The 24,150-nt window shown below is 41.8% G+C and overlaps 1 protein-coding gene across 1 annotated transcript in view; it reads left to right on the top strand.

The window, feature by feature from the left end:
• Positions 1-24,150, top strand: part of LOC122805298 (girdin-like) — a 1,431,879-nt gene that overhangs the window by 1,113,076 nt on the left and 294,653 nt on the right. Inside the window, exons 19-20 of the mRNA XM_044075386.1 lie at positions 2,101-2,262; positions 6,200-6,361. Of these exons, the coding sequence (XP_043931321.1) occupies positions 2,101-2,262; positions 6,200-6,361 (324 nt within the window). The remainder of the gene's footprint in view (positions 1-2,100; positions 2,263-6,199; positions 6,362-24,150) is intronic.

The raw sequence follows: 24,150 nt of genomic DNA, 5'->3' as shown, positions 1-24,150 counted from the left end.
ATGGTCCCTCAAACAAGAGACTACGGACAGGATCTTCTGTAAATGGGGCCAGCCTTCCTGTGACCTGTTCGCCAGTCACATCAACAACAAATGCAGAAGCTATTTTGCCCTGATTCCCACACCAGGTCACTCCCCGAGGGATGCTCTTGTCCACGATTGGCCCCCAGGTCTCCTCTATGCATTTCCACCAATTCCCCTGATACCCAAATTCTTACAGAAAGCAAAGTCTCTAGGATGGATGATCATCCTTATAGCCCCTCATTGGCCTTGACAGATTTGGTTTCCGTTTCTTTACCATCACATTCTGGAAGATCCATGGATCCTAGACCCAGTTCTGGACTTGTTGACACATCCGTCTGGGGATCTTCATCCATCCTTGCTGACACTGAAGCTAACTACTTGGCTGCTCCAATTCCCCACATAGCCAAGCTCTATAATCTTTCCCATGACACTAGTCAAATTTTGTTGGCTTCCCATAAACCTTCCACTAGAAAATTGTATCGTAGTAAATGGAAGAGATTTTCCATTTGGGCTTCTTCCCACAACATTGACCCTTATCAAGCCCCATTGTCTTTTATCTTTCAATTCTTGACAGAAATCTTCAACAAAGGAGCAGCGGCGGCTACGGTGCGAGTACAACTAGCTGCTATATCTAATTTCCATCTAGGAATTGATGGTTTGAATATTATGGCTCACCAATTGTCTAAGGCTTTTCTAAAAGGTTCCTTTCACATAAGGCCTCCAGTGAAGACACCTTATTCCCCCTGGAATTTGAATTTTATGTTATCATGTATCATTCTTCCTCCTTTTGAGCCTGCATCATCTTGTGAACTAAAATTTCTGTCATGGAAAACTATCTTCTTAGTAGCCATCACTTCAGCTGGTAGAGTGTCAGAGCTCCAAGCCCTTTCCATCAAGCCCCCTTACATGGTCTTCCATACTGACAGAGTATCTCTCAGGACAAATCCATCCTTTCTGCCCAAAGTATGTTCTGAGATTAACATTAATCAAGTCATTGAGTTGCCCGTTTTCTTCCTTAATCATACCAACAAATTGGAATATATGTTGCATAAACTCGATGTTCATAGACAGCTTAGATTTTATTTGGACAGAACCAAAGACATTAGGAAATCAGATCAGCTGTTTGTGTCCTTTTCTAAGACCAGGAAAGGTAAATCAGTTGCTAAAACAACCCTGTCTAAGTGGTTGTCAGATTGTATCACCTACACATATTCTTGTCATAATATGCCCTTGTCTAGTAAGGTAAATGCTCATTCAACCAGAGCAGTTTCTACCTCTTCAGCCTTTCAAGCCAAATTACCTTTGGACAACATCTGCACAGCAGCCACATGGTCTAAACCTCACACTTTTATAACTCATTACAAAGTGGATAAGGCCTCCAGGGACAGGGCTTAATTTGGTTCTACGGTTCTGAAGAGTGTACTTCCATGAGCCACCCAAGATCAGGGTGCTAGGGATGCTATCCATCAGTGAAGAAAGAACGGCGAGATTGAACAACTTCACATAAAGGAGTTATGCACTCACCATAACGTTCTATGTGAGTTGTTCCATCTCGCCTTCATTCTCACATCCCTCCATCCTTCCCCCTCCTGGCTGGCAGTTGACCGGGAGGCTGTCTTCATCCTGGTTTTTCAATGTGTCTTCATTCCTAGGCAGAATAATTATTGTACTTCAATATGGTACACAGCAAACAAGATCTGAGGTAATTCCAGCAGTGCATTGTGGGATAAGGGGTTGGGTCTCGAGCTACTGGAGAACTTTGAGCTTGCTAGTCGGCCGTGTCGGAGCCGAGGATTGGCTCCGAACCCATCAGTGAAGAATGAAGGAGAGATGGAACAACTCACATGGAACGTTATGGTGAGTACATAACTTCTTTTTTCATGCTTATTATTTACAAAATATGTGTTGAATAGAAAACCTGTTGTTCTATTAACTTTTAAGTAAATTACAGTGGTATTTAAAAATTGTCTCTGATTATGGCCCTTTGTGCTTCCATTCTTTTTGGTAGTGTAATGGAGCATTTGTTAAGTATATTTTAATTTAATATCACTTACATTATACCATAAATGTGATTCACAGGATAAATTAAATGATGACTACCAGCAACATATGGAAGAAACCTGCAAAAGAAATCTTTCACTTACAGAAAAGGCAGAAGAGACCAAGTGCATGAAGCAACAGACACAGCAGAATTCCAGTGGTTATGAAATAAGCAACAAGGTTGCTGAGCCAGAGAGAAATGTAAGTTGTCGGGCATTCAGTTTTTAAAGAATAACTTTACCAACATTTTACTAGTGGGATTCATGGAGTCTAAACAACTCTTCACAATAAAACATGAATTAGCAGTTAAGTGCATGCTAAAAACTATGTACATCTCAAGGTAACCTTTTGGTATTCAGTGACAGCCGTAACATGAAGACATGCAGGACTTTATTGGGTTGCCACCGTGGCTGTCTTACACTCTAATGAAATAGTTCAGGGAAGGGGCATACACTAATTAGCCATGTGCTCTCTCTCTCTCTCTCTCTCTCTCTCTGCCCCAGAACTGCCTCCAGAAAGACAGCTACACACCAAGCCTTGCTCGGCCATGTAAATCAGCATGGCTACTCCTTGTTTGTCATGGTAGTCATACATCATGGTAGAGGTAGGTAGTGAGGAGTTTAGTGGTAAGGTAGGGTTAGGAGGTGTGTGTGTGTGTGTGTGTGTGTGTGTGTGTGTGTGTGTGTGTGTGAGTCTGTTTGTGTGAATGTGTGTCTGCCTGAGAGGTAGCAGTAGGGGGAATAATGACAGAGTTACCATAGGAGTGTGTGTGTGTGTGTGTGTGTGTGTGTGTGTGTGTGTGTGTGTGTGTGTGTGTGTGTGTGTGTGTGTGTGTGTGTGTTTGCTTGTATGGATGAATGGGTGAGTATGTTAGTGAATGAGGGGGCTGTTTCATGTGTGTGTGTGTGTGTGTGTGTGTGTGTGTGGTCACACTACAGTCCATACTCCCGTTTCTAGGGAAGGACAATTAGATGTGCTCAATCGATCTCAAGGATGCGTACTACCACATAAAGATGGTCAGGTCATCCAGGGAGCACCTGCGTTTCCAGCTGGGAGCCAATCATTATCAATTCCAAGCTCTGCCCTTTGGTCTCACTACGGCCCCCAGAGTGTTCACCAAGTGCATGGCAGTGGTCACGGCTCACCTGAGGCATCTAGGATTCCAGGTGTTTCCATATTTGGATGATTGGCTCCTTACCTCCACCACCAGGCATCAACTTCTTCAAGCGAGAGAGGCTACTCTGACACTCTGCGATCGGCTAGGCATTACAGTCAACTTCAAAAAGTCTGCCTTGTTGCCATCACAGCATATAATTTTTATAGGGACAGAATTAGACACATCAACCACCACTCTTCGTCTTCCACCAGAAAGAATTTGTATTCTTCGCCAACACATTATGTCCCTGATATCAAAGAACAGAGCACCAGCTGCAGATGTATTGAAAGTTCTAGGATTGGTGGCAGCAGCTATTTTAGCAATCCCGTTAGCAAGGATGCATATGAGAATCCTTCAATGGCTTCTATTCATGCAATGGTCTTAACAAAGAACTTCCAATGAGTCACATGATCCTGATAACGAATTCCTGCAAGAAGGATCTTCAGTGGTGGTTGACGTCTCTTCATGTTACAATAGGACATCCCTTCATGCTCCCTCCTCCAGTTGCCACTGTGACCACGGACCGCTTCCCTGATAGGGTGGGGGGGGGGCTCTTTTAGGGAAAGACTGCCCAAGGCTCATGGACAGATCAAGAATCACATCTTCATATCAATGTCCTGGAGATGAGAGCAGTACTTCTAGCGTTGCAATACTTTCAGGACTCTCTTCCTCTAGGGACAATTGCAATACAGACAGACAACATGTCAGTGGTCTGGTACCTGAACAAGCAAGGTGGGTTCAAGTCTTATCCCCTTTGCCGAGAAGCCCTCAGAGTATGGCAGTGGGCAGTGTCATCCCAGCGCTTTCTGTTAGCAACGCACATCCCGGGCAAATCCAATGTCATAGCGGACAGACCGAGCAGAGCAATTTTATTGCCCCATGAATGGTCCCTCAAACAAGAGACTACGGACAGGATCTTCTGTAAATGGGGCCAGCCTTCCTGTGACCTGTTCGCCAGTCACATCAACAACAAATGCAGAAGCTATTTTGCCCTGATTCCCACACCAGGTCACTCCCCGAGGGATGCTCTTGTCCACGATTGGCCCCCAGGTCTCCTCTATGCATTTCCACCAATTCCCCTGATACCCAAATTCTTACAGAAAGCAAAGTCTCTAGGATGGATGATCATCCTTATAGCCCCTCATTGGCCTTGACAGATTTGGTTTCCGTTTCTTTACCATCACATTCTGGAAGATCCATGGATCCTGGACCCAGTTCTGGACTTGTTGACACATCCGTCTGGGGATCTTCATCCATCCTTGCTGACACTGAAGCTAACTACTTGGCTGCTCCAATTCCCCACATAGCCAAGCTCTATAATCTTTCCCATGACACTAGTCAAATTTTGTTGGCTTCCCATAAACCTTCCACTAGAAAATTGTATCATAGTAAATGGAAGAGATTTTCCATTTGGGCTTCTTCCCACAACATTGACCCTTATCAAGCCCCATTGTCTTTTATCTTTCAATTCTTGACAGAAATCTTCAACAAAGGAGCAGCGGCGGCTACGGTGCGAGTACAACTAGCTGCTATATCTAATTTCCATCTAGGAATTGATGGTTTGAATATTATGGCTCACCAATTGTCTAAGGCTTTTCTAAAAGGTTCCTTTCACATAAGGCCTCCAGTGAAGACACCTTATTCCCCCTGGAATTTGAATTTTATGTTATCATGTATCATTCTTCCTCCTTTTGAGCCTGCATCATCTTGTGAACTAAAATTTCTGTCATGGAAAACTATCTTCTTAGTAGCCATCACTTCAGCTGGTAGAGTGTCAGAGCTCCAAGCCCTTTCCATCAAGCCCCTTACATGGTCTTCCATACTGACAGAGTATCTCTCAGGACAAATCCATCCTTTCTGCCCAAAGTATGTTCTGAGATTAACATTAATCAAGTCATTGAGTTGCCCGTTTTCTTCCTTAATCATACCAACAAATTGGAATATATGTTGCATAAACTCGATGTTCATAGACAGCTTAGATTTTATTTGGACAGAACCAAAGACATTAGGAAATCAGATCAGCTGTTTGTGTCCTTTTCTAAGACCAGGAAAGGTAAATCAGTTGCTAAAACAACCCTGTCTAAGTGGTTGTCAGATTGTATCACCTACACATATTCTTGTCATAATATGCCCTTGTCTAGTAAGGTAAATGCTCATTCAACCAGAGCAGTTTCTACCTCTTCAGCCTTTCAAGCCAAATTACCTTTGGACAACATCTGCGCAGCAGCCACATGGTCTAAACCTCACACTTTTATAACTCATTACAAAGTGGATAAGGCCTCCAGGGACAGGGTTTAATTTGGTTCTACGGTTCTGAAGAGTGTACTTCCATGAGCCACCCAAGATCAGGGTGCTAGGGATGCTATCCATCAGTGAAGAAAGAACGGCGAGATTGAACAACTTCACATAAAGGAGTTATGCACTCACCATAACGTTCTATGTGAGTTGTTCCATCTCGCCTTCATTCTCACATCCCTCCATCCTTCCCCCTCCTGGCTGGCAGTTGACCTGGAGGCTGTCTTCATCCTGGTTTTTCAATGTGTCTTCATTCCTAGGCAGAATAATTATTGTACTTCAATATGGTACACAGCAAACAAGATCTGAGGTAATTCCAGCAGTGCATTGTGGGATAAGGGGTTGGGTCTCGAGCTACTGGAGAACTTTGAGCTTGCTAGTCGGCCGTGTCGGAGCCGAGGATTGGCTCCGAACCCATCAGTGAAGAATGAAGGAGAGATGGAACAACTCACATGGAACGTTATGGTGAGTACATAACTTCTTTTTTCATGCTTATTATTTACAAAATATGTGTTGAATAGAAAACCTGTTGTTCTATTAACTTTTAAGTAAATTACAGTGGTATTTAAAAATTGTCTCTGATTATGGCCCTTTGTGCTTCCATTCTTTTTGGTAGTGTAATGGAGCATTTGTTAAGTATATTTTAATTTAATATCACTTACATTATACCATAAATGTGATTCACAGGATAAATTAAATGATGACTACCAGCAACATATGGAAGAAACCTGCAAAAGAAATCTTTCACTTACAGAAAAGGCAGAAGAGACCAAGTGCATGAAGCAACAGACACAGCAGAATTCCAGTGGTTATGAAATAAGCAACAAGGTTGCTGAGCCAGAGAGAAATGTAAGTTGTCGGGCATTCAGTTTTTAAAGAATAACTTTACCAACATTTTACTAGTGGGATTCATGGAGTCTAAACAACTCTTCACAATAAAACATGAATTAGCAGTTAAGTGCATGCTAAAAACTATGTACATCTCAAGGTAACCTTTTGGTATTCAGTGACAGCCGTAACATGAAGACATGCAGGACTTTATTGGGTTGCCACCGTGGCTGTCTTACACTCTAATGAAATAGTTCAGGGAAGGGGCATACACTAATTAGCCATGTGCTCTCTCTCTCTCTCTCTCTCTGCCCCAGAACTGCCTCCAGAAAGACAGCTACACACCAAGCCTTGCTCGGCCATGTAAATCAGCATGGCTACTCCTTGTTTGTCATGGTAGTCATACATCATGGTAGAGGTAGGTAGTGAGGAGTTTAGTGGTAAGGTAGGGTTAGGAGGTGTGTGTGTGTGTGTGTGTGTGTGTGTGTGTGTGTGTGTGTGTGTGTGTGTGTGTGTGTGTGAGTCTGTGTGAATGTGTGTCTGCCTGAGAGGTAGCAGTAGGGGGAATAATGACAGAGTTACCATAGGAGTGTGTGTGTGTGTGTGTGTGTGTGTGTGTGTGTGTGTGTGTGTGTGTGTGTGTGTGTGTGTGTGTGTGTGTGTGTGTTTGCTTGTATGGATGAATGGGTGAGTATGTTAGTGAATGAGGGGGCTGTTTCATGTGTGTGTGTGTGTGTGTGTGTGTGTGTGTGTGTGTGTGTGTGTGTGTGTGTGTGCGCGTGCTCGTGTGTAATGGATGTGCATGTGTTTGTGTGGGTAGGTGTATTGGAAGTGGCGTTTATACTAGTAGACACCCATGGTTCTTATCTTAGTTCTTTATCTAATTAAACAGAATTGTTTGATTTTAAACATCGTGGTGGTTTCAGTGTTTTCAGCTTCTAGACACCCATGGTCTAATGAGCAGATCCTGCAATAAGTGGGTGGGGCATAACCACTTCTAAAATTCATGCCTGAGCGGCACTTAAGAACAGAGATTAGAGGATGGGGGAGCCACTAGCCATCAAAGATAATACTCTCTTTCCTTAATGATACTTAAACAGTACAGGATCAGTTGTGAGCACTAGACACCAGGGAAGCTCTTATTTCCATGCCTTAATGGCACTTTAAGAGTACCAGGCTCAGTGGACACCAGGATAACTCTAATGTTTCATGTCTTAATGGTACTATAACAGTACAGGGATTGGGGGGCTAGCAGGAGCACTAGACATCAAGGATATTCAACATGGCACACCTTAAAGGCACATAAGTGAAATACTTCTGCACTCATTTACCCAAATTAAACTTCTATCTGGCATCCATCCCAACCCAAGCCCTGTTACTAAGACTCCACCTAACTGACCCACTAATCTAAACACAGATACTACCATCCCCTCAACAACTACATTACCACTAAAAAAATATGTCAGACCTTCTCTTTATAAATGTCAACCTTAGAAACCTCCTAAGTAAAGTAGATGAATTCCATGCAGCCATGACACTATATTCCCCAGATATAGCTATTGTAATGGAAATCTGGGTTAAACCCCATATTACATCTGAAGAAATACTCCTTGATGGGCATAGCATCATTATAAAGGAGAGATTAACTAAACATGGTGGGGGTATTGCCAATCCTATACAAAGATAACCTCAAAGTAGTCCAATAACTCTAGCCCACCAAACCTCCCTAACTCTGAAATCTTAACTGCCAGGCTCAATATAAATAAACACAAATTGATAGTTATCACAGCTATCTACCTCCCTCCTGAAAATAATCTACAAAATATTTAAAATATACTTGAATGGGCTTCCTCTAACTTTAACCATGAAATAGTAATACTAGGTGTCTTTAACCTGGACTGGCTCACATGCTCCTCAAATACACCAACAAAGTTTATAAACCTATATAATTTCTATCAAAATATACAACACCTTACATACATAGACAAGCATACAAACAGACATTCCACCCTTGATTGGATTCTGACAAATAAAACTAACATCAATTATGAGTCTGGCTGTGTACCTGACACTAAGTGATCACTACCCAGTATACCTAATAAGAAAAAAATCAACTAACTGTGGTAATATCACTTACCACTACACCAGGAATAAAAAACGATTCTCACTATCTACCGTCCAAACTCTCCTAAAACAACAAAACTGGGCTCCCCTAAAAAACTTACAACTAGATCATGCAGTTCATACTTTTAATAACATTTTCCTGCAAATCTTAAATAAACTTGCCCCATCCAAAAAAATTAATTCTAAAACCAAAAAACTCCCATTGTTAGCAAAAGAAACAATACAACTACTTAGACTAAGAGACAAAGCGTGGTCCCTCTATCTTTCTAACAAAAGTCATACTAATCTCATCACCTTCCAGAAACAAGTCAAAACAGACAAAAAAGCATACTTTCAAACTTGCCAACTAAAATATCAAACAAATACATAAATATTTTGGCAATCAGTCAACCTCCTTCTAAAACCAGGTAAACCCACTACCCCAGTCCTTACTACCAATAATACTATAGACCCTAATGCATCCCAATTCAGTTCCTACTTTATTAACTCAATAACCTCCCTATTGCATAATGCTTCTACCCCACCCCTGTCTGCACCCACTCCATCTGGTCCACCACAAACCCACGTTAAACTGGAACCCATTCAAGCAAGCTACATACAACACTTACTATCTTGCTCAGACCTAATACCAAGAATTAATATACCCTGACACTTGACTGCCCAGCAGGGCAAGGCTCTTTATTCACCCCTCACCAACCAAGCCACTAAGCAGCTCACCCTACTATTCAGGCATAACCAAAGAGCAATTTCAGATGTATTCTCCAGTCCAGCTGGTGAATCTGGGTATCCTGAGGCAATGTTACAACTGCCTCATGTACACAGACAGCCCTCTCCTTCTACCACAAAACACTAACATATGCGAGAGATGCAATTATACAGCCAAACTGGAGGCTAAGCTGTCTCCACCCAAGACTGGAATAGACAGTCAAGAGGAGAAGGTTAACACTTGCATCACACCTCCAGCCACACATAGACCTACTAAACCAGCACTACCAAAAAATACACATAAATACACAAAATCATACTCAGAGGCTCTAAATAAAAACCTGTAAAAGCATCAGAGACCTCCAAAGCAGACACCAAAACAACCTGCAACTCCCGTCACAAACCAGACAACACATAATAAGTGTGCCGCACAATCACAGCCCTTAAGGCGAAATAACATACCTAACACACTAGTAATAGGTGACTCTATAGTCAGGCACACTGACGTCCCACTCACTAGGCTGGACAAGCAGAAGGTTACTGTTAGCTGCCTGTCGGGAGCCAGAATCCACCACTTAACACAAGCACTCAGGTCACTCCAGAACAAGTACAAATATGACTCTGTCATTGTTCACATTGGTGTGAATGACCTGAGATGTACCTCCCTGGACTACATGAAAAGAGACATGGAAGAGATCTCTGATCATGTAGCCCAGGCTGGCATGACCCTGAACCTGAGTAGCATCCTGCCCTCACCAAGAATAATACCTCAGTATAAAGAAAAAAATGATCAATTTCAACAATTGGCTAAGCTTCTGGTGTCATTCAAAGGGGATCCAGTCTCTGTCAGCCTGGGATGACATGCTCGACAAGCCGCTTTGCTTTGCAAGAGATGGCTTGCACTTATTACCCCTAGGCTTTCGAATACTGGTCAAGGCTCTTGCTGCCCCCATAGTGCCTTTTTTAGGCAAGGCTCAAAAGTCAAAAACCACCTCCGTAAACAGCACAATTAACAAAAAACTGAGGGTTATGCTACTCAACGCCAGGAGTTTAAATCTCAAAATGCATGCGCTCAAAGCACTCCTCAGTATGGAGAACGTCGACATCTGTGCAGTAACTGTAACCTGGTTCAAGGCTCCAGAGAGCACCCCAGCACTACCAGGCTACAACCCATACCACACGTTTCGGCCACGGAACACTGACCAAAACACAAAAGGAGGGGGTGTATCCATATTCATCAAGGATACCTACACCTCCAAGTTAGTGGCGCAGCACGATATCTGTGAGATTATCCATGTGCAACTAACATCGGGCAAATCTGCAATGCAAATTGTGGCCTGCTACAGATTACCCTCCAAGACCCAGGACCACTACTCCACCTTTCTGGCGACACTGGAAAAAATGAAGGTCCTACCGAACACCCTGATATTGGGCGATTTCAATTACCCTACCATTAACTGGGAAAACTACTCGAGTACAAACTCCCAAGCCCAGCGCTTCCTGGAATTCATCAACTCAAACACCCTGGATCAGCTGGTAAACTCCCCTACCAGAAGTGAAAACATATTGGACCTGGTCATCACCAACATGGGCAGCAGGTGTTCCACACTGGAGGTCAACCTGTCACTGGTTAAATCAGACCATAAAACCAATCATTCTGGATGTCCACACCCCACCACCACTCCCAACTAACGAAACCACAGTAAAAAACTTTTCTAAAGCAAACTTCGCCTTACTTAAGACAGAGGTGGTATGTTGCACAGCCCCCACGCTAAAAGATAACACTGCCCATGATGCAGAAACCTTTACAAATGCACTCTATGAGCATCTACAAGGATGCATGGATCATGCCATCCCTAGCAAAACCAAGACTCACTCCTCTAAGAGAAGGAAACCAGTCTGGTGGAACCCTGCCATAAACAGGCTATACAATAGAAGGAGGAAACTAGTTCAGAAAAAAAGCAAATCCCAAGAAGGAAAGACATCCCTAATCAGTATCAGCAAGAAACTAAGGTCCCTCATAAAATCATCCATGGCTAACTCTGAAAGAAAAATAGCCAAGGATTCAAAAGATAACCACAAAGCCTTCTTTAGCTATGTTAAGAATCTAAGTGGCAACTCGCAGATATGCACTGAACTAGTGCAAAATAGCACAAAATATACTGAACCTACTGATATTGCCAACATCCTGGCAGATAGATTCAGTGCAAACTTCACCCCCCTCTCATCCCCAAAAGGGCCCACAACAATAATGGAAAAGTGTAGTGTCCCAGAAATCACAGACGCACAGGTGAAAACAGCCCTTTCAAAAGCCAAAAACACAGCGTCAATGGGGCCAGATGGTGTCCCAGGCTGCGTCTTGCACGAACTACAGAACGAAGTAACCCCCCACCTAAACACACTGTTCAACCTTAGCCTCTCCACAGGCTATGTGCCCATAGAATGGTGCACAGCAATGGTTATTCCACTCCACAAAGGAGGGGCCACAACTGACCATGGTAACTATCGCCCCATAAGCCTGACTAGCCTGGTCTGCAAGACTATAGAGCGCACCATCATGGAACTCATTAACAAAGACATTGGGAACCTCCAAACACTTGACCCAACTCAGTTCGGCTTTGTTAAGGGCAGATTATGTCTACTAAACCTGGTTGACTTCTTTGAGACAGTCACCAAGGCCATAGATGAGGGAAAGGTGGTTCACACAGCCTACCTTGACTTCGCCAAGACTTTCAACACCATTCCCCACTCAAGTATTACAGAAAAACTCATCAGCCTGACCATAAACCCCTAAGTCACGAGATGGGTTGCCAACTGGCTTACAGACAGAACTCACACGGTAAGAATAGCAGGCTCCAGGTCCGACTCTAAACCAGTCACAAATGGTGTCCCTCAAGGTTTGGTCCTGGGACCCCAACTGTTCGGCATATTTTATTTATTTATTTATTTTACATTTGTTAACTGGGTCAGACTGGCCGAGCTTTTGGCTCATTTTCAGCAGAGACCTGGGGAGAAAAGCTCCTCAGGACTAGAAAACAATTTATTAAATTTTAGTAACATAGTAGTAACAATCAGCTATAGGATCTTACAAGCAGAGATCTGGAGAGAAAAAAAGCTCCTCAGGCAATTCAATTATACAGAGTATTAACAATTGGCAGAGAAGTATGTGAGTTCTTACAAATAAGGTTTTAAACAATTAGTAGAAGAAAATGTGACTAGTTACAATACTATTTAAGCTGCTAAGAGCAAAATGAGTTAATAGTTAGGCAGATGCTTATTTAAAGTGGGTAGGATCTAGTTGTATAGGAGTTTGGAAACAAGAAAGGAAAGTAAGAATGGCTAGTAGGAGATGTAGGGGCGGTAGAGTATAGGAGACAGACTAGACAGGTAGGTTGTTTTGAGACTAAGAATTAAGAGTAGTTGGACACAGAGGAAGGGAAGAGGGAGAAGAGGCAGGGGAATAGTGTTAGCGATACATTAAGAGTGAGGTGGTGAAATAGGTGAAAGGATGGTCGTTTCAGGGTGGATGGCTACAGTGGTAAGACCACTTTGTTTTTAGGTATTTCCTTGTGGCTAATTTGAAACTTTTGCTATGCTGGAGGGATTTTATTTCCAAGGGGAGTTGGTTCCAGGATGTAGCTGGGTTATAGTTATAGAGAAGGCAGTCTATTTTGGTTTTGAGTTTGTAGATGTCTAATAATTCTTGATTTGAGCTGCGTAGTATCCTAGCAGGGGAATATTTGGATATAATAGTGGAGAGGCTGGGGCAGAAGGAATGTAGACAGAGGATAGAGTTGATGATTTGTAGTTGGTATAGTTGGAGCAGCTGAGGGAATTCTAGCCAGTCTAGTTGCTGTAGTGCTAAGCAGTGGTGTGACTTGTAGGTTAGGTTAGGTTAGCTGCAAATCTGGCAATCTTATTATAGGTAGTTTCAAGCTTGGAAATAAGTGTAGGATTTAGGTTTGTGAATATGTGGCAGCTGTACAGGAGTGTTGGGAGTAATAAAGCCTGGGAGAGAGTTACTCGGGCAGTGTTAGTTAAGTATTTCTTGCTACGGAAAAGGTGTCCAAGTTTCTGATGAGTTCTTTTTACTGAGTTAGTAATATGGAGATCAAACTTAAGCTGATCATCTATTGTAACACCTAGCAATTTAGTACTAGATTCAGCTGAGATGATAGTGTTGTTGCAGGATAAGATGATAAATGTACTTTTGAGTGTGGTGATGTTTTTAGGGAGGAAGAGTAGGAGCTTATTTTTTTTTTTGACTAAGTATTAGTTTGTTATCACTAAGCCAAGTCTCAATGGTGTGGAAGGATGCCTGGGTAGTTGAGTGGAGGTCAGTTGGGTTGTCAGCAATGGTTATAACAGTTGAGTCATCAGCATATTGCACAAGAGATGACTGGGGACAAGAGGAGCAGAGCAAGTTGGAGGAAATATTAGAGTAGCGATCCATGTATGGACCCTTGGGGGACTCCCATTTGTACAGTGAGAGGGGAGGATAGTGCAAAGAGCCATTTAACTGATTGCTGGTGGGTAGAGAGATAGCTGGAGAACCAGGAGATAGTAGGGGGAGAGAAATGTAAGTTAGTGAGCTTATCTAGAAGGAGTGGGTGAGAGACAGTGTTAAAGGCTTTAGAAAGGTCAAGAAATAGGCATGAGACAAGTTTATTGTTATCATGAGCTAGGGAGACTGTGTTGATGAATGATATGAGTGCAGTAGTTGTACTATGCTTGGGACGGAAACCATGCTGTGTGGGTGTGAGAAGGTTTCCCTGGTGAAGGTAATGCATTACCTGCTTGTGAATGCATTTCTCTAGGATTTTTGAGAGTGGAGAGAATATGGCAATCAGTCTGAAGTTGGATATGTCTGAGGAGTTGCCCCCTTTGTGAATGGGTAGAGTAAAAGATTTTTTCCATACATAGGATTCAGAAATGGATCGGTTGATTAAGATGGATATAGGGTAGGCAAGAGGTTCAGAGGCAATCTGCAGGAAGTAAGAGGGTAGCTTGTCAATAGATGGTGAGCAAGGTTTAAGTTTAGAGAGTAATGACTTTACATAGTTAGTTGATACTGCTTTTAGAGAGAAGGAGTTAGGAGGGTTTGGAAGAGATATAGAGTTTGTGGGGGTGCTAGTGTTGTTTCTGGGGGGAGAATTTATTATGGAGGTTATTGAGTTTATAAAATGATTGTTAAATTTGTTGGCTATGTCTTCAGGTGTCGCATTGGGACATGGGGTAGGAGAGGAAGGGTTTCCTGGATGAAGAATCTGTTTAATAGAGCTCCAGAATTTCTTTGGGTCTGATTTAAGAGTAGAGGAAGGATTGACATAGAAGTTTATTTTGTCATAATGGATGATTTTTTTTTTATTTTATTTCTGAGTTCGTTATATTTCTGAAGAAGAAAAGGGGTCCTAGTTTTAGTCCACATTTTCCAAATCCTATCCCAGTCTTTCATGAGGTAGATTTAGTGAGCCAGGGAGCAGTATTAGATTTTATTCTAATTGTGCGAAGAGGAGCAAGGGAGTTAAGAATGTTTAGGAATGTAGTGTTGAAGGAGTGGACAGCTTCATCTAAAGGAAGAGTGGTAGGGTAAGACCAGTTAATTTTGGAGAGTTGGTGAATAAAGAGTTAGGACAGAAATGAGAAATTGAGCGGGTATATTCTTCTCAGAAGTACAGGCAAACACAGGAAGACTATGGCTAGCCAAGTTCGCCGATGACTGCAAACTGGGAGCCATAACTGACTCTCCAGCTGACACGACATCCTCCAAAAGGGCCTTACTGAGACGGACACCTGGTGTCAAAGTCATGGCCTCAAACTAAATACCACAAAATGCATAGTCATCCCATTTGGGAAAAACAAAACACCCATGAATTACCACATAGGTGGCAGCCCCCTTAATACAGAAGAGGTAATAAGAGATCTGGGGACCTAGGTAGATAGTAATCTCTCCTTTGACAATCATATTGCCACAGTGGTTAGGAAATTCTTCTATATGGCCCATCTAATTACTAAAGGGTTCGCATCTAGAAATAAAGAGGTTATAGTGCCCCTCTACTCGTCACTCATCAGACCCATCATAGACTACAATGCCCCATTTGGGATGTACCTCACAAGACACTTCCAACAGCTGGAAAGACCACAAAAGTACCTCACTAAGACGATTACTGGCTTCAAACATATATCCTATGCAGCCCGACTGAAAAAACTCTGGCTGTACTCAGTGACATATCGCTTACTCAGAGGTGATCTCTGCCAGACTTACAAAGCTATGTCCAACTCAGAGTTGATGGACATGCTCCACCTAAAGAAATCCAAGTCACTGCAAGCCACGCACTCTAGTGAGCTAAACCTCACCACAACAATAAATAGAACATGCTGGAGGGATAGGTTCCTGTCACAGAGACTCCCCATGCTTTGGAACAAAATTCCAAACTACATTAGGCAGAGCCCCTTACTAACACTCTTCAAGAGAAACCTTGACGAGTGAATGGGTAACAGAAAATACACCCCTGAGATCACTTCATTGGCTCTGCTTGACAGAGGATCAGTTAATTAATCAATGGGGTGGTGAAAGCCGACACTCTGGTTAGGCTTATAAATGCCCTCAGGCAGCTAGCCTAGTACCTACCTATGAAGCTATAAGTAAAGACATGTGCCCTCGCCGCAAATCAATTTCCAGGTGAATTTCTAAAATTAGCTGCCCCATCTATTGCCTACCCCATAGCCATCCTAATTAACCACTCTACCACTGAACAATATGTACCTACCATATGGAAAATATCACATATTATTCCACTGCATAAAGAGGGCCCCTCTAAAGACATATCTAATTGCAGACCTATAGCCATACTCTCACCCTTAGCAAAAATCCTAGAAAAGTGTGTCCACAAACAATTAATTTATTACTTCCAAAAAACAACCTCCTATCTGTTACACAACATGGTTTTCGATCAAAACACAGTACTAGTACAGCCCTCATTAGCTTTACCAACTCTATAAATCACCTTAAAAATGACAACCAACTTGTCTCTGCTACCTTTCTTGACATGTCAAAAGCCTTTGACACCATATCACATCAAATCCTCCTAAACAAACTTGCCAATTACAACCTTTGCCCTGAGGCCCTAAAGTGGTTCCATAGCTACCTCTCAAACAGGCAGCAAGTGACCTTATTGTATAATAAACTGTCCTCTACCTTCCCATCTCTGTAGGAGTCCCCCAAGGATCGATTCTAAGGCCTCACCTCTTTACAGTCTTTACCAATGATCTTACTACAGCCGCTAGTCCTGCCAACATTAATCAATATGCAGATGGCTCCTCACTTATCTGCTTTATACCAACAATAGAGACACTTCAAGAAAAGACCCAGACTGCCCTTACCAACACTGAAAAATATCTAGCAGCCCATCAACTTATACTAAATCCCAATAAAACTAAGCTTATGGTCTTTTCAAATCCTTCCTCACTAGCTAATAGTCAGCCCCTTTCTATTTTCTCTTCTAATAGCACTAAAATAGAACCTGTTCAACACACTAAATTTCTTGGGGTTACCATAGATAATGCATTGAAATTTGACAAACATATAGCACAGACTATTTAAAAAGTCCATATTAAACTTGGTACACTCTACAGAGCAAAACCCTGTCTTTCAGACCATGCTAGACTGGCTACAGCAAGAACCCACTTGTTATCTTCACTACTTTATTGTTCTCAAATATTCACAAACCTCCGTAAAACAAAAATTAACAACTTTGAATCCTGCTATAACAAGACAGCCAAATCTGAAACTAACCTACCCTAAAAAACACATCATTGTACTGCCCTCAAACAACTAAATTGGTTAGAAATCCCGAACTTACTCACACTAAACCAATTATTAATCGCCCACAAAGTGGTGTATAAACCCGATCACTGCCCAGCCCTAACTAACCTTGTCCAACTCTACAAAAACCTTAATTGTCTTAGGTCAGCAAAGTCATATTAAAGTAAATAAAGTTTAAATAAAATTTAAAGTAAATAAATCTCATAACTCTCATGGTGACTCCCTATCCTGCCACAAGATTGCAAAAGTCTTGAACTCACTTCCTCAACAAATTCTATTGATCATACACATAAGTTTAAACAGGAACTAAGACAATACTTCTTATCCCACTGGCTATGTCCATGCTCTGCTCCAGACTAACCTATATTCTCCCCCTCTCCCATTTTTCTATCACTCTGGCCGCAGCTCTCAAAACAATTTGAGGAAGGCACTCCCTTCACAGAATTGATTGTTCAAAAAATATATATATTGTAAATTGTTAAATGTTTATATTGTATCAATGCTTTTACTGACTTATAACTTCATTTTATACTATTTACTACGTTTTTACTGTCTTATTAACAATAGCTGCATCTCTGTGTAACTTGTAACCTTTTTGTGCTACTAAATATGTTGTATAACCATGTGTTTGAAGCTTTTCTCCTCGGGTCTCCCCTGAAAAAGGAGTTTTTGTCAAGTTGGACATTACCTAGTAAACAAATGTAAATAAATAAATAAATAAGGACGTAGAGTGCCTTAAAAGGTACTAAGCAGACCACAGACTGTACCCTCCCATCTCCCAAAGAGGATATAAATCCTCTGCACCACCACTAGATACCATGTAGCTTATTAAAAAAAAATTATATATTTAACTAATAAAAAATATTGGAGGACAAGGGATTCAAATCATGCAGCCTTGTCAGTGCATTAGTCCACTGCACTAACTGATAATTAGTTGCAACATGTGTTTTTTTTTTACAGTATTGATTATATTGCGTAGTATGCAATGCCTCCAACATGTCAAATGGGGCAGAGGGGAATAAGAAATGTTAGGAGTACCTCTTCACCTCATAATAGTATGCCATAGGATGTATTTACTGAAGGATATGAAATGTGAAACTCATATATTTGCCATTATGAACTGACTGTCATCATTTATGAATTGGCTGAGTAGGGGAAAAGGGGACATTGTGGATGTTTTGACAGCAGGGACAGGTAAGGGGTTTATGGTGTGTGTGTGTGTGTGTGTGTGTGTGTGTGTGTGTGTGTGTGTGTGTGTGCGTGTGTGCGTGTGTGCGTGTGTGTGTGTGTGTGTGCATGTGTTATTGTGTGCCTGTGGAGGAGGGAGAGTGACTAAAGGGGGAGGGGTGCCTGTGCTTACACAATGCACCCACCCCAGTTAACTAATGCAGGAACTGCTGATCTGCACTTTGCATCAGGTAACTGCAATTCATAGACATGCAAATTACCTGATTTTGAGGTCTTTCTCCATTGCAGCTAATGTGTCTATGAATCTCAAAATGCCACATTGTGATATCAGGACCTTTTTACCTAGGACCCTACAGCTCCTGCTTGGGATCTTAATGAATCTCTGGAATCATGTTTTCAATAAATTCCTTACTTACACATAAGGAATTTTTACAAGGATTCTAAAGATCAGTGTGGGGAAGAAGTAAATGCATTAATGTGAGGAATATTTTCTATTTGTATAGTCAAGCCCTGAGAGAGAAGTATGACCTCTTGAAAAGTGCTCTTCCAACAGCCTGTTTTTTAAATGATAAACTATATATGTATGTATACACACACACACACACACACACACACACACACACACACACACACACACACACACACACACACACACACACACACACACACATTTGTGTGGGGGGTGCAGTTTAATAAATTGGCAAATTTCAAAGTTGAATCCTTACCATTCTGTGTACCAATTCACCTTTTCAGATACATTGACAGCCTTATTATAATCATTTTTTTACAATCACTGTCTAGGAACTCCAAATCCAGCTCCAGACAAGTGACAAGTGGAGTACCTCAGGGTTCAGTCCTGGGACCGCTCTTGTTTGGCATCTACTTCTCTGAAGTACAGGCCAACACTAAGGGACTCTGGATAACAAAGTTTGCAGATGACTGCAAACTGGGAGCCATTATTGAATCCCCAAATGATGTGGATACTCTACAAAAGGGCCTTACTGAAACAGATGCTTGGTGCCAGAGCCATGGGCTCAAGCTCAATGCCAAGAAATGTATAGTTATCCCCTTTGGGAAAAAACATGTATCCGTGAATTACCATATAGGTGGCAGTACACTAAACACCGAAAGTTTGATAAGAGACTTGGGGACACAGGTGGACAGTGGTCTCACCTTCGATAACCACATCGCCACAACAGTCAGGAAATCCTTCTATGTGGCACACCTCATCACTAAGGGTTTCTCATCCAGAAAAAAGGAGGTCATTGTCCCACTGTACTCATCCCTCATTAGACCCATTATAGAATACAATGCCCCGTTTGGTATGTACCTGTCAGGACATCTGCAACAACTGGAAAGGCCACAGAAATACCTCACTAAAAGAATCACAGGCCTAAAGCAGATGCCCTATGCTGACCACCTTAAAAAACTCCAGCTATACTCTGTCGCATATCATCTACTCAGAGGCTATCTTTGCTTAACATACAAGGCCATGTCAAACCCAGAGCTGTTGGACATGCTACACTTAAAGAAATCCCAATCCCTCAGAGCCACATGCTCCAGGGATCTAAACCTTGTCATCACAATAAACAAAACATGCTGGAAGGATAGGTTCCTGACCCAGAGACTCCCCAGACTCTGGAATAGATTGCCCATACATGTCAAGCAGAGTGCCTCTTTGGTCCTCTTCAAAAGGAACCTTGATGAGAGAAAGGAAATTCACCCCGGGGATCACGTCAGTCGCCCTGCTAGACAGGGGTCCAGGGAAGTAAATAGTGTGGGAAGAAATAGACAGGGAATTGTTATGGCTAGGCTTGTATAGGCCCTAGGGCTGATAGCCTAGTACCAACCTATGAACCTATGAACCTATGAACCTATATGTGTTTTGCAGGCATAACAGCTGTAAATGTAGGTACCATTAAATAGTTCATATATTTGTCTCTTCCCAGTAGCAGTAGTTAAATTTCATTAGTGAAATCAATATATTGCTTGTTTACACAAATTATTTCAAAGAAGATTTCACCACTTGTCAGCAATCTGTGCATGTTATCTGAATGTAAAATACCTTTAGCTCCTATATAACCAGACTCATTTCCCAGTTAAAACTGGGAATAATTAAGTCACTCACTAGAACTATGCTTTTATAATCAAGAAGATGTAAAAAATCTATAATGTGTGCCATGTATTTACAGCTACTATTAGGAGGCCTACAAACATATTATACAAATATTTGCTTGATATTTATTCTAAGTGTTAAAAATCATTTTTATCTAGGTAACTGACAATTGTATGTTCTATAACATCAACATATTTTAATGGAAATATACAGTATATGCCAACCAATCAAATTTCAGATATGAAATCAGTGTCACATTTTGCTTCAAACATTTTGTAGCCCCACATATAAAACTTGTGTGTCAAACTCCAAGCATTTGTATATAATAAACTAACAGTGTTGTGTTTTAATAGATTGAGTACATTACCAATGTTGCTTGGAAAATAAACTCAAACGTGTTGACTTGAGATTCACAGCAGTTAACAAATAAGGTAGCTAAAAGTCTCTGACCTATATAGAAAAGTGCATGCAGACCGGCATCAGTTTTATCATGTTCCAAAAAAGCCATCCTTTTTTTGTCTGAACCACCATTGACCATTTAGCCCTACCATCCTAGCCACCGAGATGACCCATTCATTCCTAAAGGTAAGAGTCCTACAGAGTATTTGTTCCTGTTGGGTAACAACCAAGAAACTAGAATCAACAGGGTATCAGGAGTCATGTCTTCCCCACCTAACCCATCCCATGCTGGCTTGTAAGATCTACAATTGCTGCTCACAGAGGGTACATATTTGCAATGACACACACCAATTTACTGTTAAGTAATGCACCACTGCAGTGTAGGTTTGACAGACGCATTGCCGCATGTGTTACATCCAGGATTGGTGAGCTTTTGTTGGTCACTTACTCCTGTCCTCCCCCTCTCAGCCCCTTCAGTGTTTGTATTGTTAGTCAAATATAAATCATCTGGCTTGGAGTCAGGGATCCATTACTGTACACCATGGGATCAGGTATGAAATCCTGCACAATTTTTGCACATAAGTATTAATTTTTCTGATGTTTCTTGGTCTTGACCACTGATTTGTGTTTCTTAACAGAAGTGCAGAAATTCTTGTGATGTTTCTTGGTCTTGACCACTGATGTGTTTCTTAACAGAATTACAGAAAAAAATGGTATAGGTTCCCTTTTCATGATTAAGTTGTAAAATTGTATGATATCGTTTGAAGTCTGTGAACAATTTCCATGAAGTATGTTATTTGCACCAGCCTATATTATTGGATAAAATCTGCAATTTTATTGATGTTTAATGAAGATTAATGAATTTTGCTCTGGGAAGATTTAGAACATTCCTAAATTTTCCCATGACAAAAGAGACTGTCAATACCTTTAATAGGTTCATAGGTAGGTACTAGGCTATCGGCCCAAGGGTCTAAGTAAGGCTAGCCAACAAGGTTCCCTGGCTTACGCCACCCAAGAAACTTATTTTCCTGTGCCCCTGTCGAGCAATAAGTTATCCCCGGGGTGTATTTCCTATTTCCCATCCACTCATCAAGATTTTTCTTGAAGAGTGCTAATGAGGAACTTTGCTTGACATAGATGGGTAGCTTGTTCTAGAGTATGGGAAGTCTCTGGGACAGGAATCCATCCCTCCAGCATGTCCTGTTTATTGTGGTGACAGGGTTTAGGTCTCTAGAGTGGGATTTCTTTAGGTGTAGCATGTCTAACAGCTCTGGGTTTGACATAGCTTTATATGATAGGCATAGATCACCTATGTCAAACCCAGAGCTGTTAGACATGCTACACCTAAAGAAATCCCACTCTAGGGATAACGTATTGCTCGACAGGGGCACAGGAAAATAAGTTTCATGGGTGGCGTAAGTGTATGTGTGTGATTTATTTATTTTGGTGTGTTTTGTGCTTATGTTGCATGTTTGTATTTCGGAACAGTGAATTTTTTCCCAGGGAAAAAATTTGTTGTTCTGTATGTTCGATATTTTGTGGTTTAGATATTTTAGGTACGATGAAATAGCGTTCACTATTTAAATCATACAATAGGGTAATATAAACACTGCAAACTAGGAGCCATAGTGGAGTCCCCAAATGATGTGGACATCCTACAGAAGGGCCTCACTGAGAGAGATGCCTGGTGTCAGAGCCATGGCCTCAAGCTCAATGCCAAAAAGTGCATTGTCTTCCCCTTTGATAAAAAATCTGTACCCATGAACTGCCACATAGGCGGCAGTCTACTTTACGCTGAATGTGTGATAAGAGACCTTGGGACCCAGGTGGACAGTAGTTTCCCCTTTGATAATCACATCGCTACAGTAGTCAGGAAATCCTTCTACGTGGCACACTTCATCACAAAAGGGTTCAAATCCAGGAAAAAAGAGGTAATTGTTCCCCTCTACTCGACACTCATTAGACCCATTATAGAGTACAATGCTCCTTTTGGAATGTATCTCACAAGAATCTGCAGCAGCTGGAAAGGCCACAGAAGTACCTCACAAAGAGGATTACTAGCCGCAAACAGATGCTCTACACTGACCGTCTCAAAGAATTCCAGCTTTACTTCGTAGCATATCGCAAAGGAGAAACTACTGTCCACCTGGGTCCCAAGGTCTCTTATCACACATTCAGCGTAAAGTAGACTGCCACCTATGTGGCATTTCATGGGTAGAGATTTTTTATCAAAGGGGAAGACAGTGCACTTTTTGGCATTGAGCTTGAGGCCATGGCTCTGACACCAGGCATCTCTCTCAGTGAGGCCCTTCTGTAGGATGTCCACATCATTTGTGGACTCCACTATGGCTCCTAGTTTGCAGTGTTTATATTACCCTATTGTACGATTTAAATAGTGAACGCTATTTCATCGTACCTAAAATATCTAAACCACAAAATATCGAACATACAGAACAACAAATTTTTTCCCTGGGAAAAAATTCACTGTTCCGAAATACAAACATGCAACATAAGCACAAAGCACACCAAAATAAATAAATCACACACATGCACTTAACAAAACCATAATTCTAACCCTACACTACTACCTATCCACTCACCTTAACCCAACCCTAACCCTAAAGTCCCTAACTACTGCACACTCACCTTACCCGCTTCCTAACGCTAAAGCCCCTAACTACCACACACTCACCTTACCCGCTCCCTAACCCTAAAGTCCCTAACTATCGCACACTCACTTTACCCGCTCCCTAACCCTAATGTCCCTAACTATCGCACAGTCACCTTACCCCGATCCATTCCCATGCTTACCTTAACCTGGTCCATAACCTCTGTTCACATACTTACCTTACCTTGGTCCTTAACCTTCCCACCACAGTAGAGTAAATAGTGAAGCCATGGAACGGACAACTGGAATCTTACCCTAGGTAAGATTTCGAAGTTCCGTGGCTTCGCTATTTTGAGTTCATGACAAAAACAGGTCGATATTATAGCATTCGAAGTTTAAAAAGTTTGATAATATAATATAGATCTAGTTTGCAGTCATCTGTGAACTTCATTAGCCAAAGGCCTTCTGTGTTAGCCTGTACGGCAAAGAAGTACATACCAAACAGGATAGCTCTCAGGACTGAACCCTGTGGTACTCCACTTGTCACTGGTTTGAAGTCAGATTTGGAGTCTCAACTTTTACAGTGTGGGTTCTGTCAGTGAGCCAGTTGGCAACCCGTCTTGTGACATAGGGATTTATACCTACTTTAGTGAGTTTAGCTATAATTCCAGAATAATAGGGGATGGTGTCGAAAACCTTGGCGAGGTCAAGATAGGCTGTGTGAACCACCTTAACCTCGTCTACAGCTTTGGTGACTGTCTCAAGAAGTTGATCAGGTTCAGGAGGAATGACCTGCCTTTCACAAACCCGAACTGGATGGTGTCCAGAGTTTGGAGGTTACCAAT

This window comes from Protopterus annectens, chromosome 6.part1 (genome assembly GCF_019279795.1).
Source record: "Protopterus annectens isolate FY-2018-M chromosome 6.part1, PAN1.0, whole genome shotgun sequence".
Lineage (NCBI taxonomy): Eukaryota > Metazoa > Chordata > Ceratodontiformes > Protopteridae > Protopterus > Protopterus annectens.
The sequence above is the reverse complement of the archived record's forward strand: the minus strand, read 5'-3'. Positions and strand labels throughout refer to the sequence as shown.